The 20,344-nt window shown below is 41.8% G+C and overlaps 1 protein-coding gene across 3 annotated transcripts in view; it reads right to left on the bottom strand.

Annotated features, from left to right (window-relative positions):
• Positions 1–20,344, bottom strand: part of Dusp16 (dual specificity phosphatase 16) — a 73,028-nt gene that overhangs the window by 11,308 nt on the left and 41,376 nt on the right. For all 3 annotated transcript variants that reach the window (XM_004845864.4, XM_004845865.4, XM_004845867.4), the window contains exon 4: positions 6,181–6,344. In XM_004845864.4, coding sequence (XP_004845921.1) covers positions 6,181–6,344 — 164 coding nt within the window. The remainder of the gene's footprint in view (positions 1–6,180; positions 6,345–20,344) is intronic.

Raw genomic sequence — 20,344 nt, 5'->3', positions numbered from 1 at the left:
TCTGCGAGGCGGGCCTGTGCGAAGCATCGAAGTAGATTCTCCCTGAATTCTCACACCCCCGTCTGATGTGGTGTCCTCATTATTCTCGTTCTCCAAGGGAAGAGACAGGCTGAGCGAGGCGGTGTGGCGGCTCCAGTCTCGCTAGCTCGCCGGTGGTACTGTTAAGGTCCAATCCAAACACGCCCTTGGCCAGAATCGACCCTCTCCTAGTTTCCTCCGCGGCAAATGAGACAGTAACTAGCGGACATGTAGACTCTTCAGCTAAACGAAGTATCAGACTAAAGTTTTAATTTCATTCTGTCTTGCCCTTTTTAACTCTAAAAGGCAAAGGAGCAGCATTCTGGTCATAGGTGTTTTCGAGAAGGCTTGGGGAGTGACTCAGGACAGAAGCGGATATTTGAGAAGACATTTATCCAGGTTGTGTACTTTTTGACTATTTCTTTTCTGGGTCAGCTGACTGAAGTTCTTAGGCAAATCTCACCCAAATGCATCTACCACTTACAGTTTCCAATTTTTTTTTTTTTATGAAGAACAAGGACTTGTGCAACTATTGGTACAGCAGCCTTTGAGATAACGATTGCCAAGTATTTTACAGTTGCTTATGCCCACCTAATGTGACAAGGAAGAAAACCAACTTCTTGAATCTTTCCGAAACATTTAATTAGGTCATACAGAAACAACCATTTTTCCTCATGGCTCATCTGCATTTGCACCCAGACAGCTGAACAAGGCCAGGGAAAGACCATTAGTACGTGTAATATTTTATTAATGAGCACTATTATGATGACAGATGTGTACACAAAGCTGACTTTGACAAGAACACTGTGGGACTGCAGAGGCAGGCGTGTTCCCCCACAGAGGCTGCCCAGCCTGTGGAGGACTTGGACAGATGGAGGTTTCTGAAGTGTAACACAACTATTCTACTCACTTACTGATTGATGTTTGATTTTTTTTATGGGCATACATACACGTGGCAGATAGAGCATTTAATGTTTTTAATGGTGGACATGAGACAGAACTGTAATTACGAAGAATGAGTATTTTATGGAAATATTTTTAATCATGGATAGCATCACCTCATTAAATTTAAAGTACATAATCACTCGGTTTTGTTTTGGCATAATGAAGAAAACATATACAAAACTGAATATCCTGTCCCATAATTAAACATCATCATATTTAAATTTCCAGAAAATAGTCATCTAATGCTGTTAAATACTTAGCTCAACTTCATACCCAGTGTGCTAACACATGCTCCGACTGATATGGGAAACCCTTCGCTGGCGGCAGATACTTCAGCTCCTTGGTCTTGCAGCTCTCTGAGCTTGTCACCTGGCTGCTTGCTCCCATGAAGCCCTGCCTGGCTCCATCCTTACCAGTCCCCGTAACCTTCTCGTAACCTGCACCTCATAGACCCCACTCTGCAGCTCGCTCTCACTCGCCCGACTCCCAGAACCCTTCTCTCCTGCACATCTGCAATCTGATCGCCCTGCCCACTTCTGTCTCTCATCTCATGTCTGCCTGCTCTCTTTGCAGCTTAAACTCTGTGTCAGTCACTACAACCTCTCCCTTGCTCTCTACCTCAATTCCTCTGCCCCTTTATCACTTCTTCACTCTCAGGTGGCAGAGTTCCACACCCAGGCAAAACCAGTTCTCTGGCTCATCAGCATTTGCGCCCAGACACCTGAACAAGGCCAGGGAAAGACCAGAATGCTACCTGCGCTCACTTTCCACTCAGCAATCCCTGCTTCTCTACTCCATTCACTTTCCCTCTCTGAGTTGCCTTTCCACACATTTCCCTTTTTCTTCAATGCCCTATGTGTCCTTGCTCATCCTCACCCTAAGCTCACTGATGATCCTGTTTCCAACTACTCTGGAAAAGCTGAAACAATCAGAAGAAATCTGATAGGCTTCCACCTCCACTTTTACCCTTCTACCAGCACATGCACTATCTACTCTGCCTTCCTGTGTGTCACCATGCATAAAGTTGTCCAAACGCCTACGGCCAGACATCTACTGCTTCATAAACCCCACCCCGCTTATTCAAGATATGGCTCTAGCTATTCTTTGCCTTTCTCCTACATTAATTTTCCACTCTTCTGGGTCATTCTATCAGCAATTAAGCCAACCAGTATTTCTCCCTTCTTAAAAGGATTTCCTCTCCATTTTCTCCTCCAGCTACTGCTCCACATGTATGCTGCTCTTATTAGCAAAATTTCTTGAAAGAGCTGCTCACATTTACTATCTCCAACTCTTCTTGTCCTGTTACCTCCTGAACCCGTTCTGTTCAGGTTTTCGCCACCACTCTACCAGAACTCCTTGAAGATCACCAGAGATCTCCACTTTGCTCAACAGCCAGCCCTCAGTTCTCACCTCCCATTGGCCTGTAGCACCATCTGCCATATCTGATTCCTCTATCTTCCTAGAAAACACTTTGTTGACTTGTTTCCTGGACTACTACAATCTTGATTTCCTTTCTTCTTCAGAATTTATTTCTAAATACCATTTGTTGGATCCTTCTCAACTGCCCAGATTTTAAGGCTGGAATGCCCCATGGCTCAGTCCTTTCCTCCAATTATATATTTCTCTTAATAATATTATTATTTTTGGCATTAAATACTGTCTGAACGTTGATGACCCCCACATTTATACATCCTCCTACAGGAACATCGTCTTGAATTCAGACACCCATCTGCCTGCTCAGCACATCCACCTGGAAGTGCAAAAGGCATTTCAAGCTAGCATGTCCAAGACAACTGTCCTGCTCTTCCCACAGGCTTCCCTATGGCAAGTGCATCTCCCAGTTTCTTTGACCCTGTCTTTTTCATGCACCTCTATTGTCCACACCTTAAGAAATCTGGCTATATGTTCAAATAAGAACCAGAATCCTACCACCACTACCACCTTGATTCTGTCCCACTACCAGGTGGCCTCCTCCTTATACAGCCTACTTTCCACACAGAAGCAAGTCAGATCACGTTACCCTTTTGCTCAGAACCTTTCAGAGACTCCCTGTCCTTCAAGTAAAAGCTAACATTTTAAAAAAAGTTTTTGAGGTGCTGGAGTTTTAGGCTGGCACACTTGCAATCACCCTGTCTCAGCTTCTTGAGTAGCTGGGATCACAAGTATGTACTACCATGCCGGCAAAGGCTAACGGTTTTTCTTTTGGCAGTGCTGGGGATTGAACCCAGGGCCTCATGCATCCCAGGCAAGTGCTTACCACTGAACTAGGGCCTCAGCAGCAAAAGCTGGCACCTTCACAAGGCCTGCAATGTCTTATAGTCTTGACCTCCTCCTTCCATATTCTGACCACACTCCAGGCTCCTGCTGCCCCAGCCACCCTGGTCTCCCTGCGCTTCCCTTGTCACGTGGACACCAGTCTTCGCCCGTGCTGCTCTTCCTCCAGGTATCCAAATGGCTTGCTCTTTGACCTCCTCCAAGGGTTGTTCAAATGTCTCTATCTCACAGGCTTTTCTTCGCCACCCGTTTCATCACAACCCACACCCACAGGCACTCCTTGCCTCTTCCTCTATTTTCTTCATAGCACTTGTCACCATAATAAATAGGCAATCAATAATAAATTGCTCTGTCCAGCTTACCCACTTATTATGCTGTCAGATTTCTTTTCCTCCAGGAGATCAGCTCATGTCCCATTTACTGAGGTGTCCTCAGAGCCCAGAACATAGTCTGGCACACAGCAGAGGCTTAATGAGTAGCTGATGAATGAACCATTATCCTTCAAATGATTAAAATCAGGATCTAATAACTAGATTGTTGGTATCTTTTGATAAAGAATCTTTGTACCTTCCTTATACATTTTCATTTTAGGGGCAGGCACTGTGCCACTGAGCTAAACCCCAGGCCCAACATTTTCATTTTATAATAGCCAAATGTCATTCACTTATATTCCATTCATTTCATAATTTGTGAAAGACTATTTTACCTGTTTCTCAGATTTATTAAGGGGTTTTCTGAGTAAACAGCATGAGAAAAGTTTTTAGGAGGTATGGTCACTTAAATAATTTTTAAAGACATGCTAAAATTTTGTAATCTTCCCTAATGGTATATCCCATTCTATTAAAATTCAGAAGCTGGTCTTTAAAAATAGCATCCACAAGGTCACTGATTTTATTAGTCTTTCTAAAATAAAATGTCACCAAAGGATGTCAAAGGCATGTCACAGAACTTTTCTATGCATCAGCATACTCTGCATAGGGTGCTCTGGGCATAGAGACCAAGCAGTGCCACTGATGATGAACTGTACTTACTGTATAGAAGGCAGCTGCTCAGATGTCAGTGATACAACAAGGTCTAATGAATGCAATGTAGCAGAATAAACAAAAGAGCTTGGACTAAAAACAAAGGGAACAATTCTGAAAGAAGACCACAATGAGAATTAAAATCATTCTTCACTATAAACTCCGACTCAACACTTTCAAAGCTGTCCAGCCTGCCAGTGTTATTTCTCACTTTCCCAGGTCTGCACATCCATCTGGAAGCAGCTTCTGGACAGTGCTGCATTACGATTCCTTGCCCCAGCTGCTGAACCACACTGTCCTGAGCCTGCTCTCCCCCACAAGCACTGCATGTACCCTGCTTGCTGCCTGTTTAGGAGGCAGGAAGGCAATGCAAAACAAAACCATCCTTTCCCTGTTCTCAAGTCTTGTCCTAAGTTGTGAACTGACTTATATTTCTTAAATTTGAAAAAAGCATAGAGCAAAACAAAGGTACCATTTCATTTAATGTCAAAAATAACAAAAGTCACCATGTAAAATTACCTGCTAACTAACTGGTTAAAGTTTACCAGATTAAACAGGATCCTTAACTAGGAATTTTATTTTCCAATTTGGGAACTAAATAAACCCTCTCTGGCTTTGCCTCAAGAATGCATGTGACTTTAGAAAATTAACTTTGCTTTCTGTAGCGTAGTTTGATTATAAAATTAATAATAATCACAAGCTCAAAGGCATTGAGGCCCTACCAGAAAGGCTCCATACAAGCATAAGCTATCAAATATCCAATAGGCAGATCTCACAGTAAGAACAAACATTAACAACACAGTGTTGGAGCAAAATTTTAAAGAGGCAGAAATCTTGAGGAAAAAAAGAGGAATAAATAATAATGGCTCATTGTTGCCCAAAGATAGTTTTTTTTTTTTGTTTTTTTGTTTTTTTTTGGTACCAGGGATGGAACTCAGGTCCCTGCGCTTGCACAGCAGGCGGCAAAACCACCGAGCTAAATCCCAGGCCCTAGATAGTTATTTTTTTCCCTTCTGGGAAAGCTCGCTAGAGAGAGCTACAGCCCGATTGTTCTAGTCACTGAAGGAGAAAATGTTAGGAACTGCTACAGCCCTTCACATGGGAAACTAGCGTTTGTAAATTACCTGTAGCTGCATTAGGATCTTTGATTGCCTTTTCAATCTGTGGTGTCATAAATTACAAAGTTTTAAAGAAAACTTTCCAGGCAATATGAGCATTGTTTCACAGCACTACTGGTGAAAAGCATATAGCTGTGGAGTCAGATTATAGCTCCGTTATTGTGACGTATGTACCATTACATACAGGGGTTTCCAATCTAATCTGTGTTCCTCTATTAGCGTGCGCCTGCTCAGTACTGCCAACCCCTTCAGCAAGAATCCATGCTCTCTGCTCTTTTTACTCAACCGAGCTCTTCCAACAAGCCTTAGACATAATGGGGCTGGCAGTACATACTTGCAGCCTTGATCTTCACCATCGCTTACCACTCTCGCTGTATTTGACCGCCTCTCCCCCACCCTCCAGCCCAGAGGTCTTCAACTGGAGCCCAATGTGAGTCCCCTTCCAGTGTGCCACAATAAATACATCACTAAATGTGCATGCATTAATCTTGCTGCATGCACCCAATTACTATAATAAACCAATAGCCTAATAAGGCTAAAAAGCCTGTCCTATTTCAGGTCTTTTGGACCTACAAGGAAACAAGCAAATATGACATAGTTTGGATTTCCTGTGGCAATAAATAACATCAAACAAAATAACACTCCAAAAGATGATGTAACCGTTAGCTGGGGAGTCTCACTGCAAACAGTGTTCTTCCTTTCTGGGACTGCAGTGTGTTTCAAACGACAGTTAATGGGCAATTGCTGTTTTCCCAGCTGCTACCAATAAACCCAGCAGTGAAGGATATTTTCAAAGCACCCACCTTGTTGAGGACATCTCGCTGGCAGCCAAGATAAAGATTGGGAAGAATTCGGGTTGGCCCAATGTTGGCAACAGGTAAGCAAGGCTGAGAAATGCAGGTAGGGACTAGGGTAGATTTTCCTTCACAGAGGCCAGGGAAACAACGAGAGAACTCAGCAAACCCACCTGAGAATAAACATCATAGAATTATGCCAGGCACCTTCCGTAACTACCCAACAAAGCGGTTTAAAGCAGAAAAATCAAGTCTCACAGATCCAAGTGGACACCACTGTGCAAGAATCCCTCTCCAAAAAAAAGAATCCCTCTCCAGCCGCTGAAGCCAACCCAGATGTGTTACCCAGCACCGAGCCCGGTGTGCGAGGCACAATTTGGACATGCATGTCCTGAAGGCCCTTGGGGGTGACCCTCAGGCTCCTCAGACGTCTCCTTTGCCCTTGCAGACCCTATTACATTTGCTCTCTACTTCCAACCCTCATGCAGGCTTCTTTTTGTGGAGCACAAAGAGAATTTTTAGTCAATGGCAAAAGGCCAAACCATTTATTCATAGAAGCAAAATGGGGATATTAAAAAAAATGTGAACATCTCCCTACTTCCTATTTATTGCTCTTCTATTTTGTGTGCTACCTATATTGGGGGGGTGTGATATTTGAGCTTTTGTTCTGACTTATTTCTTTTAACATTATGGTTCCAAGATGCATCCATTTACCTACAAATGCCTCAAGTTTATCTTTCTTTATGGCAGCATAGTACTCCATTGTATATGAATACTACAAATTACATATTCTATTTTTAAAATATTTCAATATATATGCCAATGTGTTTCATTTATATTACCAGGCTTTTTTTTTTTTTGGTACCGGGGATCGAACTCAGGTCCTTGCCCTTGAGCGGCAAGCGGCAAAACCACTGAGCTAAATCCCCAGCCCACCAGGCTATTTTTTGTTGTTGAAAAGTGTTGTGTTATTATCTGGGGTTTTTTGGTATGAATCTTTTTGGTTTATGTCTTGTACTTTGAGTAACTACTTTGAAGATAATGACATACAGTGCAATAGCTATTGTTATTCTCTATTTGGTTATGAAATTTTAATTTTCATAAAATAAAAAGTTTTAAAATTGTAAACCAAGGCTGAATTACTTTAAAATAAAATTGGTCATGCTAAAAATTTTCTAGAATTAACTTTCAGTCATCCTACCATGCATATTTTTTCATTTCAAAGATATATTCACCTCTACTCTTAGAAACAGCCTATCAAGTCCTTGGACTCTAGGCAATTAATCAAGGTTGGTTAGGGTTCCTATAATTACCATCGATATCTGGAGATCTGTTCTTTTTGCTGAGCACTAACCAGAAGGAAGTGTTGAGGACCCTGCACTGCTTGGGTACAGGAGGGCCTGTGTCCTTCCCTCCTAACACTCTGCTCTGTGGCCCTCACTAAGTCACAGTCTCACCACCACTCCCAAGTGAAGGAGGAACTCTCATGGCCTCTGGGAGAAGAATGAAGGTGGTCTTTACCTGGTTTTCCAATCTAAATATACCTTGCTATCCGAATTCGAACCCAGGAGCCAAATAGATTCTGACAGACTTTCATATAAATCCCTTGCCATCCAAATGCTCACTGCTTAATAAGCCGAAACTCAGGAACCAAGAAGATTTGAATTATAGAGAATACTTATAATTTATAATAGTATTGATTCATAATAGTAATCAATACTTTAAATTAAAAAACAGTTAATATGGTAAGTTTTATTGGAAGATAATACAGTCCCAATGGGGCCGGGGATTTAGCTCAGTGGTGCCAACCCCTGCCTTGCAAGCGCAAGGTCCCAAGTTCGAGCAAAAAAAAAAAATACACTCTCACTTTTTTTTTTACTACCTCTTCAATTGAGCCTTAGAGAAGACCCTAAACACCTCACTAAAGTTATCTCCATCTCCTTCTAACAGACTTGTCTAAACTGTGTGTTCCCAAACTACAGGAAGGACTAGGAGCTGAGAGGAAGAGAAAGCCCTTCCTATCACCCTGTGCTGTGTTCAACTCAAGCACGACCACCAGCGGGACCCCTGTCTACTGTCCGTGCTTAGTTCGGGGCCCAAGACGCAGTGAGCTAAGATGGCAGCAAGTTGTGACAACTGAGCCACCTGCAAATGGGCAGAGTATGTATATTCCTGGCCTGCACCTGCTGATTATCTGCACTTTAAGTTCTTAAACTTGCTGAAGTTTTTAAGGTGATGTGCTGGGCAGAGGAGGTCCATCACAGAAATCAGGAATTCCTCTGCGTGATGGATGAGGCCTTCAGGATCTACCTGTACAGCTTCACTTCTCACGATTTCCAAACATGAGCTTCATCCATACAAATTCATTGCTATCTCTTGCCCAGGAATGCCACCCCTGGCCCGCCCACATGTGCGCACGCAGAGGCCGTGGCGCATACACACAAGCCCCATGGTCGTACCACAGGGAAAACCAGAGCACAAGCTCCTGCATGCGTGCTCATCCTGGCTTCACCACTTTCCAGCTGTCTTATTTGATAAAGTTATTTAGGCCCTCTGGCTCTTGGCCTCTTCGTGTGTATAATGAGGATGATGATCACAGCTACCTCATATGTGTGTTGAGATGATTAACACATCTGAGTATTCTGTGTGGAACACAGCAAGCTCTTGACAGGTATCAGCAATTATTATTCCACCCTAGGCACAAGGACAGCGCCATCTGTGAGGTCTTCCCCCACCCTTGATCTGCAGCTAGCTGTTTGGCTACACCTCTTGAGACACCAAGTAAGAAAGCAATGCTTGTAAGGTTACCTTCCTCAGAGTGCTCCACGCACTGCTGTCCTACAAGAGGCTGGTAAGATGGAAGACTTTGTCCAAAAAGTAAGAGAAACACTGCATCTCCTGTCTCTCTGGGAGAGTCATAGCACTCACTAGTATATTAAAGGAGCCAAAGAGTATCTTCAAAGAAACCAGTTTAATTTATTTAAGCTAAATGAACTTTTCCAAACATATTTGACCATGGAATTCCCGCTAAAAACCTATTAATTGCTAGTGGAATTGAAACTTACAGAAATGCTGGATTATGGCCACTGCAACTACTAAATGGAGTCAATCAAAACTCCTATACTATAAATACAACCCGCAGACAATCTCAACAAAGGGGTCAGGCAGTACTGGTGTATGAGTGCCCACTGTTAGGATTTAGTTTTATTTCTATTAATGTTTTGCTCCTTTCCAGTTTCTCTAACTGCATAATATAGTTGTTATTTAAGGTGAAGCTTTTCCCCTCAAGGTAGTTCTAGCAGTGAATGGCAAAGATTTTCATCATTCTTTCCTTATATCCACCCAACATAACTGACATGCACTATTTTGATTCTAATTAATTGTACAACTTTAAGTTGTAACTTTCATAAAATTAGGTGATCTTGTGTTTTGGTAAAGAACTGTCCTCATATTTTTTTCTCTTCTGGCTCTGCTACAGTTAGTTCATAGGATGGACTGTCATTTAAATCTAACAAAACAATGTTCCAATAAATGTTCTCAGGGAAACAGAAACCACAGGATCCAAGGAAATTCTACTTGAATTCCATTTGAAATGTATAAGTAATCATACTTATAAATTATGTAAGTAATCATGTAATAGTCACAGAATGTCCTGAAAATTTACCATGTGACAAGCATTGCTTTAAACACTTTACAAGTATTTCCTCAATCTTTATAACTACTCTCTGATATAGGTAATAATTACTATTCTCCCTTCCAGAAAAGAAAATGGAGGCAAAAATCACTTTGTGTAACACTGGGCAGAGGTAGAATGAGTGCTCCTCTCTCTAAGTTCTGTGACGTTAGCTCCGACTCTCCCCGGGCTGCAGGGACAGCCTTGTCCGTACGCACGGGGTCCAGCTCCACTGTGACCTGACAGTTGTCAGCACCGGACTAGCAGTGGTCATGCCCTCTCCCAAAATGACGGAAGAGTGTGTTTCCCTGAAGCTATACTGTTCAAACAGTTCAATGAAAAAAAAGAGAAGGGGTCTGACATGACCAGAGATACAAGAGACTCTTCAAATATATTTTGCACGTAGCCCACACATCAGAGTTTACACATGAGCTAAATGAAGCGTAAATACAGTCACTGGCTTGCTCATGATTATAGTTTCCAAGTTGGTAGTGAAACTGAAGCTATGTTTTGGCTTTCAAGCACCCTCTACAGAACAACTTTCAGAAAGATACAATTCCACAAGAGTCATAGCCAGCCAGCCTAGCTGTCCAGAGTCCATCCAAGTCTTTCACTAATTAGTACAGAGGTCTTAGATCACTGACTTCAGTGGGGCTCAAAAGTGAACGTGGCTCTGAAAAATTCCATGACAGGGAACAGAAATAAGTGGAAAAAACAAAACACAACACAACCACACTGTTCAATCTCAGAACAAAAAAAGCCAAAGCAACAAACACTACCTTGTAAAACATTATCAAACAAAACAAGAACCTCTTGTTTACAAATATTTTCAACTAATATCTAGCCAGAAAACAAAGAGTCAAATATTTTAAAATATTTAACAGGTTTCAATGAAATCTGAGCACTCATTCATTTCAGTCTGGCTTAAAATGTCCCGAATTGTAGCTCCTGTCACTTCCAGAAAACACTACTTCAGCCAGGAGCACATTCTCCCCAATCTCTTCACCTCTGACAGTGCCCCACCCTGCTGACGCCCCCTTCATTGACAGCGTTTTCCATTCACTGGCCTTTCATTTGATGTTGTGCCCTTGTGAGTCCAGTTTCGTTTCATTAACTGACAACAGATGAGAGACTGCTTGATTTCCCCCAAACCTTTGAAAAACTATCCTCGGCTTCACCATCAACTCATTTTGAAACACAGTACAGTATATCCAAAATCCCGGTTTCCGTTCCTTGGCTCTCTAATTGGAGCTACATCCCAGGAAAGGTACTCTGCTGCAAATGGCTGACACACAGAAGAAAACCTCCCCTTGGCTGCAGGGCTCTTAACTCTCCACCACCCTCTGTCAGCCCTCACTCCATGTGAGAGTCCATTACAAAAAAAATAACAAAACATCAGTTCATTATCCTCCTTTGTCTACCATGAAAAGCAGTATGAAAAAACTGATATGCTTTTTGAAAAAGTTTTCAAATATTTTTAAAAGTTGTTCAAGGATCCGTCACACTGTTCAATCTTACCAAATTTCTCCTATCTCTAAACATGTGCTGTTCATCCTCTGGAATGTAGAAAATAGGTAGAGCTAGTGACCCACATGCTTCCCCCACATTCCCCTGAATCTAAGGACAGCAGCCTCTGCCGGTCCCCCTGCACTGAAGTGTTTGTGTCTAAGGGTAAGGAAAACACACTTAGCCACCTCTGGCCCGGAACGGAGTGGAGGCGGAGAGAGAGCTGTCTTGACCTCAATGGACTTGGATGCACAATGCTGAAATCCACATTTCTGTTTCTCAGTTTTCCACAAATTCAACTGAAAGAATGCTTATTTAAAAATTAAAATGTGTTACTTTGGACAGAGAAAACCATTTGTTAAGGTATATATAATTTATATATCACTTTATTCTAATTTAGCCAAGAAGAAATTTCTTTCCTCAAGGTCACCTCCATCTAATTCCAATCAGAAGTACTATTTTCCATTAAAAACACAAAAACATTGTAAACCATCATTCCATTTTGAGGGGAAATCTGCCAAATAAAATAAAATACATTCAACAACCCTCCTAAACAATTCCAATTACTCTCTTTTCTCTTCGCTTTGACTCATGTAATCAGTTATAAATCACTTTATTTTCTTAAAATGAAAGAATATCTAATTAACAAAATCACCACTTTACTACAACTTAACAATGTTCTTTAAGTTCTTCAAGTCCTGAATTCTAAAAAAATAGATCCCTTGCTGGGGATTTAGCTCAGTGGTTTTGTCGCCTGCTGCGCAAGCGCAAGGACCTGAGTTTGATCCCTGGTCCCCCAAAAAATAAAAAATAAAAATAGATCCCTACCCTCTTTTTTTTTTTGGTATGGGGGATCAAACTCAGCAAACTGCCTTGTGCTTGCGAGGCAGTCAGCGGCACCACTGAGCTAAATCCCTGGCCCGATCCCTACCCTTTTATTAAAGTAAATATCAATTCCATTATTTTAAAGTTCCCTTCAGGGAAAAACAAAGCACTTCCCCCTCTGCTTCCATTCAAATAGGTAAAGGTCATTAGTGCTTTGTCAATTGACAGAGCTGCCTAAAGAGAAGCAAGACCCATATTGTGAATGGATTCCAAGGCTACATTCAGAAATGGTATTTATCAAAACTATGTAACTCTTGTATTTTAAATCATTTTCACATAGCTCAGATGTTTGCAGTTTCTCAAGATAGTTCTCATGTATATTCTGTAAAACAACAACTCCTTTTTTGTGACATAAGCACAATTTTGTGACATAATGCAGGTGAAAAACTGGAGTACACCTGCACCTGTGCAGAGCAGCTCTCTCCACACTGAAAATAAAATCTTACTTCATTACAACACAGAGAAACACCACAATATTCATTTTTAAATGTATTTTTCAAATGAATACACTGAAAATGATTATTTTACAATACTTTTATCGCTCTTAAGAGTAATTCTTAATGCCTGAGCCTGAAGTGACTGATTCTGGCAACTCCGACTTCTTGTTCTGACCAAGAACAGACTCAAGTAAGGTTACACTTCTTCAAGGATCAGCAGACTGTATGGACAGAGTTGACAGTAACTGAATATGAAAAAAACGAAGGAAACAGAATCTGTACCCCTAAAAAATCCAAACAGAAACATCTAACTGTAATTTTTCTGTAAGAAGTTGGTCTGAGGTAGTCAAGCTACCCAGGCTTGATGCGGCCTCTCTGAGAGGTGGTGGGGTGACAGTCCTCTCAACATTAGCAGCCTCCATCTGCTTCCCACATGGCCAGCTCTCCACCGAGTGGCACTGAGTCAATGGGCAGCACCGAAGAGAAAAATCCCAAATGGTCCCAAACACTAATTTACACTTTCTTCCAATCTACCTCAAATCTACTGCCACAGACACCGAGCACAAAGGAGACTGCTTTGGAAATGCTTTAGTAAGACTAAGAAGTCACCTATACTTCCTAGTACATATCCCACAAGTGACACATATACAGCAAAAGAATTAAAACATTTCAAAGTACTAGCATAAAAATCATTAAATATTATAACAATGTAACTTATAATTTCTTATGATTCAGAATATCCAGATCTTACTCCTCCTCAGGTAATGTCATTAAATCAACTCAACTGGCAAAACCCAGAGTGCCATTTAAGAGTCTCAAGACGTAGTGATAACTAGTTCACTGACCTTTCAAACTGGCAATACATAACTTTCCCCAGAAACTTCTCTTCAAACATACCCCTCCACAGGACTTTTAATAAACACTTCAAATAAATGAAGACTATTGTAAAGAGCACAACCAGAATAACCACTCAAAAGGAATACAGCCAGAATCCTCCCCTTGGCTGAGAATTAACAAGCAACCTGACTGGTCCACTAGCGAGTGATGTTAAGCTGTGAAGACAAGTGAACAGTTTTCTGGGACTTCCTGGGAAGGAAGATCTAGGAGAGCTCTCACTTCCATCAGCAGGGAAGGGTGAGGGTTATTATGGAGACCACATGTGTTCGTTTTCACCTGAAGATCAGAGTGCCCACTTTGCACTTTGGGGCTTTATGTCTCCAACTCCAATCTAATATTTCCAGCCCTCTTTGATCATTTCCCTTTGCAAGACCTTAGAAGTAAATTGAAAGGCAAAATCCCCCTCTCTTTCCTTCATCTCTGTCCACGTCAGCACCATCCCATCAGCATTGCAGCCCTCTCAGCAGCGTTCACTCGGTACGTGCCGCGCTGATTTCCCTGTGCAGCATCTCTTCCCTCTGTACCTGCCTTCCATTCTCCTATCCCCACCCCAGTCCAAGACCTTCATGCCTCGTCCTGGAGAAATTTCAGCAGCAGTTCTCTCTGAGCCACTTGTCCACTTTTCCGATTCATTTCTATTTTGCTGTCAGATTGCTTAATGGAAAATAATGTCTTGATGTTATTCTCTGCTTCCAAATACCCACAAAATAAAATCCAAAATTTTTAGGCAGACAATCCAATCCAGTCTAAGTCCAGCCTCATTTCCCCACTACCATCCTACACATACGCAACACACCTGTGCTCTGGCCTTTGACAATTCAATCTTTCCAAGTCACTTCGTGTGTCCTTCCTGATTACAGGTAAGCCAAGGTGCACCCCTTCTTTGTGTGTATGTGTGGTACTAGCACTTGAACTCAGGGCCTTGTGAATTCTCTGAAGTGGTCAACCACTGAACTGCATTCCCAGCCCTTGTGCCCAGGATATTCCAAAAATGGATATTCCAACAAAATACATTTTATATCAAAACCCTCTCATGCACGCTCACCACTGAAACAAAAGTTTCATAATACTTTTTCCTTCCTATGTGAAATGCTGATCTTTTCTATTCTACTGAAAAAATATCTTCCCTGACCAGTGTATCTGGATGATATGGTGTTGCCATCTCAGAAGTTCTATAAAAACGATTCCAGTCCTTGAACAATGTTTACCATGGTAACTGTGAATTACCTGTTTCTGAGACAGGACCTCGCTGTGTAGTTCAGGCTGATCCTGAACTCACTGTGTAGCCCAGGCTGGCTTCAAACTTGTGGTGATCCTCCTGCCTCGGCCTCTTGAGTCTTGTGAATTACCTCTGTGTGTTGTGACCTGTCTTATTTCTCTAGCTATTATACACTGTGACTTTCTTGTGGGTAACAAGTATGTCTTATACGCCTTTGTAACTTTAGGATTTAGCTTAGTTCTTGCATATAACTAGAATTCAATAAATGTTTATTGACTCTTTTCTTGTTACAATGAGTAGCTGTTGATGGACATAAGTCTTGTATATTTTTGGTGTTCCAAGGATTTCCTGATTCCATTCAAAGCCAAAAGCTATGTTGGCATGAGAGGGAGCACAAAACTGCTTCCTATTTCTAGACTACAATGCTGCACAAAACTCTCAGGGTGAAAGAGGAGGCCACAGAACAAGAAAGACATTTTTCTGCTACTAAAGGGAAAACGGTAGGACTGGTGAATGCCATTTTGGTCTTCCAAAGTAGTAGTAATTCTTTACGGTGCATCTCACCATACCCAAAGTACTTTGTATGAAGGGTGGATCAAGAAACTGTTCTCTGATGCCCCTAAGTGGCCCAGGGTTCCATAATGTCAGGAGTGCAGTACTGTCTCTGTGGTTCAGGCAGTCGGAAGTACATCCCCTAAGGAACCAATTAGACACCAACTACAGCTGGATGAGGAAGTGGTCCCCAAAAGTCACAATGAAATGAGATTATCAGCTGGCATGACCCTATGACTAAGGGGAAAAAGGAATACAATTCTGGTCTCTGAAGAATGACTCAAAAATCAAATTTTCGTGACTTGTGAACTTTCTGAGAATCACTAGGAAAGTCATTTTTGGCCCTATGTGATGCTCACAGCCTTTAATCCACCCAGGGGCAGGATCCCCCCTCAGACCACACTTCTGTGTACTCCATTCTATCAGCAGTCCTCCATGGCCAGTGGCAGTTTCTTGGAGGACTTCATAGAGCAACAAAGGAAGAAAGGGATCCCTGTTCAGCCAACCAGACAACTGGAAACCACTGAGACTCACACATAAGTTCAAAAAAGCATTCACTGAGCACCCCTTGAGCTGGACACAGAGCTAGGTAATGGGGACAGAGGTGACTGAGACAGAGGCCTTCTCTGCAGTTGACAGTTTAGTGGGACAAATGTTAACCAAATGATTAGATGAGTAGTTAATTATAACAGGTGGTCAAAGAAGTGTGGAACCCAACCACCTGACAGCTAGAGAAGGCCTAACAACTATATTGAGTTTAGGAGACACCTACCACTGGTGAGTGGGAGAAGAAGAGACTTCAAGGCAGAAGACAGCTGATGCTGGAGGCTTACAGCAACTAGGGTAAAGGCCTAATGAGCTCAAACAAATAAACAAGAAGAAACACCCGAGGAGGTAAAGTGACATCAGACAAGGTGGGCAGAAGTCAGGCACTGCAGGGCCTCATGAACCAGCTAAGGATTTAGTAATTAATCTTTCCACTGATGCATATTAAACTGGAAAGAGATATAAGCTGGATTACTATTAAAAATAAACTGAAACTTTGGCTATGGTGAAGAGTGGATTGGAAGGTGGAAAGACAGAGGGGTCTGAGAAGACCAGTCAGAGGCTCCCAGAGCATCCTTGAGGAGACGGTGTTGGCAGCAGAAGAGGACTCCTCAGACCTCGGGACCTGAAGGAAGATCTATGAGTGAGTGATGATAGGTGTTCGGCCAGATCTCCACAGCCTCACTATGCCACATATCTAAGTGGTAGGCTAAGGATGTAACTTGGTGGTGGAATGCTTGACTGACATGCACAAGGCCCTGAATGTAGTCCCTGGTACTACACACACACACACACACACACACACAATCTTCCTTCTCATTTAAAGGGCTTGCGTAACTTAATTACATTTCCTCTCAATTCCCATTTCTCCCCACTCTGGTCCTGAATGGGGAGTAGGCAGTGGCACTGTACTGAGGACTGAACCTAGGGCCTTGCAAATGCTAGGCAAGTACTCTACCACTGAGCTACGCCCCTACCCCCTTCCTAAATTTTGAGACAAGGTCTATGTTGCCCAGACTGGCCTTAAATTTGCGAACCTCCTGCCTCAGTCTTCCAAATAGATTACAAGTGTGTGTCACTAAACCTGGCTCCTGAGATTTTTAATCATACTTTTCTCCCCTAGAATCCTAGTGATCCTCCAAGCTCAAATCTTACTTATCTTTCAAGGCTCAATTAAAATGCCACTGCCATAATCAAGTCTTCCCCAATTTCTGTGGATATCCTGAATCACTCCTTATCCCTAGAACATGCAGCTTAGCACATGATCACCTGCTTCCCCGTTTCATCCATTTAAGCACGTTTCCCCAAAGTAATCACTGGACTTCTCAAGGGCAGGGGAAGCTTTTGTTTTTTCCTGTATCTCCATTCCCTAGAGCCAAGTCCAGAGCACAACCACAGAAAAGCCGTCAAACACTGCAAGGCTGACTGAAAAGGCAAAAAGCGTGTTCGCACCTGGCATTTCTCCAGAGCACACAGATGACACAGCTGGGGCAAGGGAAGATTGATGTCGCTGTGTCATCTTCTGTGCTTTTGTTTGGCTTGTGCAAAATATCATGATGAAGAACCAAAGAACTATTTTAGTCAGCTCTGTAGCTTGGGGTATTTTATCTGAGCCACTGGTAGCTGGGGACTAACATAAACTGGCTTACTACACTGGCAGGTAGTAACTGGAGAAAAGATCGAATCTGGACAGCCTTGTACAAACCAAGACTCGGTAGTGGGGCCAGCAAATAAATATATGACAACCAGTGTGCAAAACAACATCATTTCCCCCAGCTTTCTTGAGGTATCATTGACAAGTAAAAGTGATAGAAATCAAAGTTGTATGATGTAATTTGATATACATATTTACTGTGAAATGATTACCACATCTCATATAGCTACCTGTTTTTTGTTGGTGTAATGAGAACATTTCAGATCTTCTTAGTCTCTTAGCATATTTCTGGCATACCACACATTATTAACTATAGTCACCATGCTACGTATTAGGTCTCTAGCCCTTATTCATCTTATAACTGAAAGTCTGTACTTTTTAAGCAACATTCCCCGGCCCCACCTCCACCCTCTAGCCAGTAACCACTATTCAACTGTTTCTATGCCTTTGAGATTTCACAGGTAAGTGACACGTCGCAGTAATTATCTTTCCATATGTGGCTTACTCAGAATGATGTCCTCCAGGTTCAACTGTTTGTCAAAAATGGCAGGGTTTGCAGGGTGGTGGTGCTGGGGATCAGTGCCTTCCACATGCTAGGCACACGAGTTACTGCTAAGCTACAACCCCAGGCACTTTCTTTTTTTAAGGCTAAGTAATATCCTCTCTGTGGCAGGTGTATATACAGCACCTTTCAAAAGCTTCTTAGTGACTCTTAGTCACTGTACATTTAGAGCAATGAATTCTGAATAACTGAAGTACTTTTACTAAAATGCCTTTATTCTTGTCTCATTTATCAAATGCTACAACATTCAAAGTACAATGTTTGAGATGTCCTTTCTCCAGAAAAAAGAAAAGATAAAAGGTAATGGAACTAACTAATGATAACAATAGCACAGACAGCAAAACCTATAAAAAGGAAGATCAAGTTCTATTATACTTCCATTAGGAAGGACAGTAATTAATTCCACTAAACCAAAATGCCACATATATTGCACAGAACTGTTAGCTAAACCTAGATCCCTGTTAGACGGAAACTGTGTAAAGAGTTAAACACATTTTTGTTCACTCATAGGTCTAACTGCACTAGCAAATCTGATACACACACAAACTATTTGCTGCTGTGCAGTAGTACATGCGTATATCTCAGCTATTGGGTAAACTGACGCAGGAGGACTGAGTTCACAGCAAGCGTGGGCAACATAGTGAGACCCTGTCTCAAAAAAAGAATAAATAAAAATGTATTTGACCTTTAACCACAGCAAAAAAATCAAAGACCTTAGGTATGTTCAGAGACTAAATATTTATAAAAGCCCTTAATTCTGTACCTAACTTATATAAACCTATACCTATATCTGCTAAAGTACTTAATAAGTGGTATTTTCTATAATTATTCAAAGTTATACACTTTGGCATAAAACAGAGGAGTTAAGCTCATTTGAAGATCTCTGGCTAAAATAATTTAATGCTTTAAAATTGTCTATATACAGCATATTCTTTATCAGGCGTTTCATTCCATGAAGTATGGAGTAAGAGTACCATGAAGAGGCCAAGAAAGAGCTACCACAAAATGAGCCTCTCAGAACAAGCCTGATCTGACAGGGCAGCCCCGACTCCCAGCCCAGCTCCCCAGAAACCCTAGAAGCTCTGGACTCCCTGCAGGCCTGGGCCTTGGACCCAGATGAGGACAGAGGGCTTTGGAGATTAGCTCACCAGCTCATATACTGCTTACTTTCATTTGTAAATGAAACAGCTGAACTGTATTATTCGTCCATGAGTTTTATTTGCTGTAGAGTTACCCTGTGCCTGCCTCATCACAAGCTAGGGGTGAGTATGAGTAGAATACAAATAAAATTTATGGACCCCCCTTTTTCTGGTCCAGGCACCTTAACACTGACACTCCCAGCAACCCTTTACTTTTGCTCAGGCTGTAAGAGTAAGGACAGAGAAGAAAATGACAGGTAGAACAATATTTCTTTCCCATAGGTTCATCTTTTATTTTTTAGACAAGGTCTCAACTGTGTAGCTCAGGTTGGCCTTGAACTCATGACATCCTCCTGCCTCAGTCTCCTGAGTGCTGGGATTACAGGCATGCACCACCACACCCAGCTATAGGTTCATCTTTATTGCTATTAAATTAATCCATTGTTTTTCTCTTTTCTGTGTGTTAGTACAAAATGAAAGCTTAAATTCAGCAGTTTTTCTTATTTTTCCTATATTTATTTCAGTTTTGTATAATGAATGTAAATAAATCTGGCCCTCCTAAAAATAGACAAGGGCAGGGCCAAGGATTTAGCTCAGTGGTTCCAGTGCCTGACTCGAAGGCACAAGGTCCCAAGTTTGATCGCCGGTACCAAAAAAAAAAAAAGAAAGAAATAGCCAAGGGCAAGTAAAATAAAATGATAGTGAATAAGTAAAAAATCAAGAAACAGAACTAGTTTTCTGAACAAATCCAAAAAAGTTGATTGGTAAGTAAATATTGGTAACTGGTTATTTTGTTTTCTAATTCATAATGACTATAGTTCTTTTCAAAAGGATGCTGACAGATTTCAAATGCACTATCTAATATGATTCTCACAATAAGGCAAGAGTTATCTTTTATTTTTTAGGAGTTGAAAAAACAATCACCATAACTCAGATTAAATGATGTATCCAAAGTCACCCGGATGCGAGCTGCAGAGATGCAAACAGGCTGCTGTTTCGAGCCCTTGCCCGGTTCCCGCCAGCTTCAGACTGCCCCGCGCAGGCGCAGGGAGCCAACAGAGACCCCAAGACCTGAGGACCCTACTCTCTCCCACTCTGACCTA

Source organism: Heterocephalus glaber, unplaced genomic scaffold (genome assembly GCF_053883595.1).
Source record: "Heterocephalus glaber isolate CG9 unplaced genomic scaffold, H.glaber_assembly_v1.0 deba00001444, whole genome shotgun sequence".
NCBI classification, from domain to species: Eukaryota; Metazoa; Chordata; class Mammalia; order Rodentia; family Bathyergidae; genus Heterocephalus; species Heterocephalus glaber.
This window is presented reverse-complemented; position numbering and strand designations above follow the sequence as displayed.